Below are 8309 nucleotides of genomic sequence, written 5' to 3' on the forward strand. Positions count from 1 at the left end.
CCAATCCTCTTAAGAAATTTATTTTTATGACATCCATCTTGTTATACTAATGTTATGATCCAACTTTCAAACTGGACATTAAAGAGTAGTGATTGGCTCAAGCACGTTTTTACTAGGGTCACACTGTCCTGTAAGACGAAATTTGAGGATACAAAACTAACATCAAGAATGTTTGGATTAGTATTGCATGTGGGGACAAATATTTTTCTTCTTATTAACAGAAAGTTAAAGCTACCTAAAGAGAAAATGAAAGGTAAAGTTGATCATACAAAACTTTTGTCTTAAGTAACCAAAAATTGACAATTCATGATACCGGGATCACAAGTGTCATATGATTGGGCACAAGGCATGCTAAGATACGCAAGAATGTCGCCAAAAGGTACTATTTTTACCCTTAATTAGCTTAGCTGTAAAAATTAATACCATGCCTTGATTAAAAAACAAAAAGGGGTGTTTTGTGATTTTGAAACAAGGTTGTGATGGAGTTATGATTGAGCCTTTTGCATTGATAATATTGGTCAGTTGATGCATAAGTCTAATGATGATAGGAAAATATGATTGATAGTAAGGTTTAAACAACAAAACAAAGCAGCACATGCTCTAGTTGCATCTCATCCCTTATCTTAGTGTTCACTTTTCTAAGGAACAAAAATTTAAAATATAGTATCCCATGCTATTCCTTCACAAGAAGAAAGTAAATAAATAAAAGAGAGAAAAGGTAATCTAAGTAAATATTACCAGATTATAGCATATATAACAATAAAATTTCATTTCTTAGGGAATCAGCAATGACAAATAGAGAATAACAAGTGCAACCCCTCTTTTTTTTTTCCCTATTAGATTATGAACCTCAATCAAACTAAGGAAAATTTAAAAAAAGAGGATCCCTCTTCAACTATATAATAACTGTAAAATTTCACAAAACAACCTATGAAATGAAAATCACACTATCTATTTCTTGTCTAATACTAAGACTATTAATTTAAGAGCTTTTTGACTAAACTTCTTGTGTTTCCTCAAGACACTCTAATGCAAATTCTATTAATCACATCACTTTTTCCCTGTGATTTCTCTGGATCTTCTTTGACAGTGAAATCATGGGAAGAATTTGTCTTTTACAAAGTGAAAAATGACTTTCCTCTAGAACTAGCTCCAGCTCTGGTACGCCTCTTTGTTTTAAATCAACCCTCGCTTTATGCAATTCTTTTTAAGGAGCAAAACTAAGTAACTAACAGAGATGTGGACACAACAGTGTACATTTTTTACACAATGGTGCCAACATAGCCAAATCCTACAATGGAGAATGTTATGGTCTGAAGGAAGAGGTATATGAAGTAATTGTTTTTGCCATGCACAAAATCATAGCATCCACAGATGAAGAGGAATGCTGCAAATCCCAGCTCCAATGTATTAAGTCTGCTCATGTTCAAACAAGATTACAAAAAAGATATTAGATGAGGAAACTTTTCTAACCAAGACAAAAACAGAAATTGATACAATTATTTTTGCAATGAATATGGATAAAGTTAAATAATAATAATAAAAAAAACCTTTCGACAAATTTGGATCTAGTTCTTTTGGGGGATTTGGCATTAGTCTTCTTAGCAGCATCTCCTGCTGTTTTGTTCTTGTTGTTGTTGACAGAATCTCCAAGTTTTTCAGTGACAACCCATTCATTGGCTCTGCCAGCTTCAAGCAAACCAATAAATGTAGCCTTGGTTCGGTGCAAAGACATGACATTCTCAAAAAGGATCCAATAGAACAACAAGTGAATGGACCTCGGTGTTCCTACTGAATTGAGGATGGTGATGATGGAAGGAATATAAACAGCACCCCAAATTGGAACATGAACCTCAGGGACCAGAATTGTCAGGGGAAGCACCACACAGTAGAAGAAGAATGTCACCATGTGAGCTATGATCTTACGTACAAAGAAGAAGCTGTATATCACGTACACTTTCTTCCAAAACTTCACTCTCTGCATAAATATTTAACTAAATTATCATCTAACGATTCTCAACTGAATAGTAGGTATGACTCAAATGAAGATATCGGTATATATGGAATTATGGATGGAAAGAGAAAAGTTGAGTACAGGTGAATGGAAAAAAAGGCAACCTTGTTTCTTACTATCTCCATGACCATTTTGCGGAAGAGATTAGCAGGACCACAAGACCAACGGTGCTGCTGGAATCTAAAGGCTCTCAAAGTACTTGGAAGCTCACTTTTGGCCTGAATGAGTGTAACATACGTGTGATGTAAGAGACAGAATGAAATTGGTTACAAGAGAAATGAAGGCAGGTACCTGAAGGTCACCAAGGTACAAGAATTTCCAGCCCCTAAGACTAGCACGAACAGCAAGGTCCATATCTTCCACAGTGGTCCTATCTTTCCAGCCACCAGCCTCATTAATTGCTGCTATTCTCCATACACCCGCTGTCCCATTGAAACCAAAGAAAGCATGTGTTGCTGACCCAACTTCTTGCTCCACCGTGAAATGGTAATCCAACGACATCTCTTGCATTCTTGTTAACAAACACTCGTCCGCATTCACTGTCACACATTTTCATCACCCTTACTATACTTCTTATTATTGAATTATAAAATGTAAAAGAAGACAAATAGTCAAGTGTAGCAAAGTTTATTAGTCATAAGAATTTTTGAGTTATGGTTACTGGTTAGCGTGCATGTGACGTAACAGTGATCATCCACATGCTACTACCGTCTCTTGTTCTTCTTCTGAGAAAGCACGTGGGAAGTGAGCTTTTTGGATTTGTAGCTACGAAATTTAGCATCATTTTATTACTATTTTTGAAAGTTGAAACGACCAAGTTGCCACTTGCCGCTGCCATAAAGTCTTGGTTTTTCTTCTTTTTCTTTTTTCACTTTTTATTTTACTTGTTTTGGGGGTGGTCCCTACCCGTGATTGAAGGGTTTGTCTCCGTGGGTCCCACTTTTCTTCTTTTCTATGCTAAGTCAGGTCAACCCATCATAGATGAAAAATGGCTATTTTTTTATATAAAAAAAATATTTGTGTTTTTGTTGAAAATGTGAGTATTTGGTGCAATTACATATGAGTAGATTTTTTAGGTGGGAAGTCAACACATAGGGAATATGGCGTGTTGGACATATGGCAGCATTCTAGCTAACACGTGGGGGCATATTGGACACGTGGCAGCATCTTAGCCACCACGTGGAAGCGTGTTGCACAATATTCATAGTATTGTAAAACACTTCAAATGTCAATATTCAACTAAAACACTATCTCTCTTTTCATATTAAAAATAATTTCTGTGAAAAACAAGTCCACACTACTTGAAATTCCACAAAATTATTATTTCATTCAAACCACTTTACATAATGATATGCCACCGACACTATCAATACAAGGATTTCATAAAAGAAAAAATTGTGTAAGAGAATAATCTGAGAATATTACTAGTTAGTAAAAAGAATAGTGAAGTCTTTAAGTCAAAGTGAAAATCAAGGGAAGTAAAAAATGAACCATGTGACCTTTTAACTTTATCACCAGAACAATAAGTACGTTCAGGTAGTTATTAACTTTTGACCAACTTAATTTACTAAGCAGCTCATTCCAAAAAGTAATTGAAGAAAGAAAGCTTACCAAATCTCCAACGAGCTTGAACAAGAGCCATGTCAGGATTGCCAACCAAGAAGGGAATGGCTCTTCTCAAGAAATCAGGTTCAGGCCTGAAATCAGCATCGAATATTGCAACGTATTCACAGTGTTTGACATAGCTACGCTTTAAACCTTCTTTAAGTGCACCTGCTTTGTATCCTGTTCTGTTCTCTCTTATTTGGTATGTTATGTTTATGCCTTTACTTCCCCATCTCTGGCATTCCATCTCCACCATTTGCTGCATTATTTTTCATTTCTTATTAGCAACACATGTTTTCTAAGACTCATATTAATTTCTACTAAAAAATCATACAATTTCTAATAAAAGTTTTTACTATATCAATAATAAGAGTACCTTGATTGCAGGGTCAGTAGAATCATCAAGAACTTGGATGACAAGACGATCAGCAGGCCATGAAAGATTACAAGCTGCACCAATTGACACCTTGTATACCTATATATACACACAGAAAAAGAACTCACCAACCAAATTTCACAGAAATAAAACAGAGGAGGCAGAGGAAAACAGAGAATAGAGATAAGCAAATGCAAGCAAATTAAGAAGACCTCTTTTTCATTAAACATTGGAATCTGGATGAGAACTACAGGGAAATTGGAGCTTCCAAGTTCAAGATCATCTTGGATGGGTTCATACTTGTAACGCTGCTCTGGTTTCTTCCAGAAGAGCTTGACCAAGATGATGACAATTCCCATGTACAGTCTCTCCATGAACAGCATCAGCGACATTGCAAGGCAAATGTACACTCCAAGCTTCAGCATTGGCACTATCAATGGCGCTTTCATCACTTCCCATATCATCTTTATCTGCCCAGCTATGTCATAACTCACCCCCTGGATTCTCTCTGGGATCATGAACTTCGGCTGCAAATCAAACTCACCCATTCTTAAAACTACTTTTATGCTGCAGAGTGCACACCCCTCTCTCTCTCTCTCTCTCTGGTCTCTAAATCTATATATGGAAAGAAGAAAATGATTTTGGTTCTTCCTCTTTCTTTGTAATCTGGTGTGTGAATTGGAGTAACTTTTTTTCAGAATTGGTGCAGATGAATAAATGCCATTCTCTTTGTTGAAACAGAGAAAAACAGAGGCAGTCACTCTGAGACAGAGAGAGTGAGAAAGAGGGGGGGGGGGGGGGGGGGGGGGGGGGTTGTGATTTGTGAAGAAGGGCAATAAATGAAGAGACAAAGGCCTTTCTTTATAGTCCCATCTTGGTTACACATCTTCCTTTCTTATAGGTGAAAACTATATAGTTAAGAATACCTGATAATTAAGAATGGTTCGACGATAATTTAATTAAATTTGTCAAATTATTAATATTTTTTAATTATTAATTTTATGTAAAAAAATCATGTGAAATTGGAGTATTTATGAGTCTTTCTTTCTATAACGAGAAAGAAATTGCCAAGCTTTTTTTTCTAAATAAAAGAGTTAGAGAGTTTTATTTTAAGTCTTCCAGCCAATAAATTTAAATACTTTTTAGCAAAATTTTTATATGACAAGTATAATAATACATAAACTGAGTTTATGTAGTTATCCAAAATAGTTTGTTTGCTTGAGTTGGTAGTGCATTACTGTTACTTTTATTTTCATTTGTAATTTTGGTTAGATGCACAATTATAACAGAGATGAAATATTGAAATAAAGTATAATTTAAAAAAATTTCTACACAATAGACTAGTAGAATAGTTTTTTTAAGACTATTGTAGTAAATTTCTCCAATCATATTTCATAGTCTTCAGGATTGTAAAAGCTACTTAGAACACAAACTTTCATAGCATGCATATTATGTTCATTACTTTACACTGAGCTGAAATCCTGCACATTACTAATATGATTATTGTCGTTTTAATATTTGGATAATGTGGTAGCAATTATGAGTTCAATTAAGGAATATTTATTCCTATACTCTTCGGTCTTCACTATGTGTCTAGCTAGTCACACTGACCAATGGCAATCTGTCATAAGAGTTAATGTCTGACACAAAACACTACTTTAGTACATTATTCTTTTAAATTAACTTTCAACTATGTACTAAATTCGTTTTTCTATGGGAGTAAAAATAGCGAAATATTTTAATATTGTAATTTTTGGTATTTTTTAAAATTATAAAAATTTTACAAATTAAAAGATTTAATTTAATTTCTGTATCTTTAATAAATTGGACTTGTTTAATTTCATATTTAAAAATAATATTTAATAGTCCACAATTCAAAAAATAATATTACCATTCTAATATTAAAAACAAAAGATTTACTAAATTTAATGTATAAAGACAACTAACTATTATGTTTTTTTATTTAAATACATACTTATCTATTGTTATATTATATATGGTCCTAGTGTGAAAAATTAAGGGTGTGCTAGGATTGTGTTTTTATTTTTAATGTTTTATAAGAATTTTGTAAAAGAAAAAAAAAGATAACAATAAAAAATACCATTTATTATTTTGTAATAGTTTTATTAGTGGCGGAGTCAGTTAGTGGGAAGGGAACAAAGCCTTCCAAATTAATAATGTGTACATACTAATTACTAAGTCTCTAATTTTCCGTTTGGTCCCTTTTAAATTTTCAATTTTTTTTTTAATTTATATTTTCATGTTAGTCTTTTCTAAAAAAAATTCTAGTTCTACCCGAGTTTTACGTTTTTCTCGTAAAATTTTAAAAATAAAAAACTCTAAAATAAAATTTAAAAATTAAATTATAAACCAAAGAAAGTATAAAGATATATGTATTTGCTTTGGAATTTCATGTAGGTATGGTTATTTACTTATTTTAGATTTGTAGTTGCATGGAAAGGGAAGAAATTCATGTAGATGCAATCACTCCGCGTGTAGTGCCACTCTATGAGGCAATTTTCCCATATTTTATGCGTTATAATAATTCCAAAAAAATCAGTAAACTTGAAACTATATAATTGATAAATTCTCATCTTAAAACCAGGGAGGAAAAAAGTAGCTTGATTCAACAGTGAAAAAAAGAAGGTCCTGTTATGTGATTGTGGACGCTTATCGTAATTTGACTTCACACTTGAGACTTGATATATGTTATTTCAATAGAAGTAACAATGGAATATTCCCAAACATTATTCTACCTAGGTCCCTATTTTTTTTTTTATATATATACAAATAATAACTCTCAATTTATTAGATTGCAATCAATATTATATTCTTTTTGTTCATTCTGGCTTTTCATTAGAACATACACAATTCTAACTTTGGGATTAAATCATCATTAACTCTTCGCATGTTATCTTATCCGAACTGGTTTTGTTTTGCACAACTTAGATGTTACATACGACGATGATGTTCTGAAATTAAAGCCAATTTTGTGCACTTTAGCATATAGTCGTATGTACACAAAGTAATTTTAATTAGCTCATCTCATTTTTCTAATTACTATATATATATATAACGAGTCATAGATATCAGGCCCATGCACAATGCGGGTGTTAACTCGATCTTAATTATTAAATATATGCATATTATATATAGCTAGCATGATGAGTCAATTACTACTAGTACTTGTTTATTAGTTTAACTCGGTCATTTTAAAGGGAATAATACTTACCTACTTCACAAATGCAAGTTAAAAGAACTAATTAATCACGTGAGGTTATTAATGAGTGACATGAAATTTAGCGCTTTAGAAGATTAATGCTAAGTAAATTATTCCGTACTGAAGTATTAATTTTTTAAATTATGGACCTCTCTATCTAATTAGATAGACATATTCACCTCACAATTAATAATAACCCTTTGATTAAGGAATTATGTCTGTCATCTTGTCAAAGTAACTAGTTTTGTGCTTCTTTAATTTTTTTTATGATTATTATTGTCTCTTTTTAGCAATATAAGACAATCATTGATTGGAAGACATATAAAATGCTCGTTGGTATGTCGTTTTGTGGCAGTTTAAATTCGCCACAAATTTATAAAAAAATTATCGCAAATTTTCAATCTCTTTGCAATGCTAAAAAAGAAGAAAAAATTACTTTCATTGCAAAACTAATGAAAAATAATGGCCAAATTATAATTTTAGTGAAAAGTATATTTTAGTGAAAAATAAATATTATTGTTCTTTTTACAGTAAAAAAATAAAAACATCATATATAATACACAATATTTTAAACATTTTAATTATAATTTTACTTTTCACTTAATTTTACCTTTAAAATAATTCCTAAAATTTAAGCTTATTTTGCACAATATACCAAGGTTAATCATGCCCTATTTTTTTCCTTCTAGAGGTGGTAGGGAATTTCTAAATAACTTATTATTATTATTATTATTATTATTATTATTATTATTATTTAACCGAGTCCCAAATTTGGGGGCGGGCAGGCATTTGAGCTTAGTGAAAATTATTTATAATTTTATACATTTTGAGTTTGTAGATTCTAATAACCTAGAAACTATAAAAGTATCACTTCTATGTGGTTATTTAACCTTTTATTTGGCATCTTAATTTTCAGCTCTATTATTGTTCATCACAGATGATAACCATATATAACTAATTCATGTGAAAAGAAAGATTAAAAATGTGACCTAGCTATCGCATTGAGTGTGGACTACACTATACACATCTATGGATCTACCCTACCTTCTTTTAATTTGTTTCTTGCATTCTTTTCCTTAATTGGAGTAGTAGTC

The 8309-nt window shown here is 32.0% G+C and overlaps 1 protein-coding gene across 1 annotated transcript; it reads right to left on the bottom strand.

Moving 5' to 3' along the window:
* Positions 1 to 767: 767 nt before the first annotated feature.
* On the bottom strand, positions 768 to 4778 carry LOC130966196 (glucomannan 4-beta-mannosyltransferase 2-like). Its single transcript, XM_057890973.1, has 7 exons — positions 4208 to 4778; positions 3996 to 4094; positions 3626 to 3878; positions 2306 to 2553; positions 2119 to 2232; positions 1551 to 1978; positions 768 to 1416 (listed from the first exon to the last, which is right to left on the bottom strand). The coding sequence occupies exons 1-7, from the start codon at positions 4541 to 4543 to the stop codon at positions 1263 to 1265; spliced, it is 1632 nt and encodes a 543-aa protein (XP_057746956.1). The 5' UTR covers positions 4544 to 4778; the 3' UTR covers positions 768 to 1262.
* Positions 4779 to 8309: the final 3531 nt, after the last annotated feature.

Source organism: Arachis stenosperma, chromosome 3, assembly GCF_014773155.1.
Source record: "Arachis stenosperma cultivar V10309 chromosome 3, arast.V10309.gnm1.PFL2, whole genome shotgun sequence".
NCBI classification, from domain to species: domain Eukaryota; kingdom Viridiplantae; phylum Streptophyta; class Magnoliopsida; order Fabales; family Fabaceae; genus Arachis; species Arachis stenosperma.

What these genes read in the sequence shown, in the direction of transcription:
- LOC130966196 (XM_057890973.1), bottom strand. Translation starts at nt 4,543, where the DNA reads ATGGGTGAGTTTGATTTGCAGCCGAAGTTCATGATCCCAGAGAGAATC. An exon ending in TCAAGCTCGTTGGAGATTTG is followed by an intron (nt 2,554 to 3,625) that starts GTAAGCTTTCTT and finishes AATGTGTGACAG; the next exon opens with TGAATGCGGACGAGTGTTTG. An exon ending in AGATCCAAATTTGTCGAAAG is followed by an intron (nt 1,417 to 1,550) that starts GTTTTTTTTATT and finishes GAACATGAGCAG; the next exon opens with ACTTAATACATTGGAGCTGG.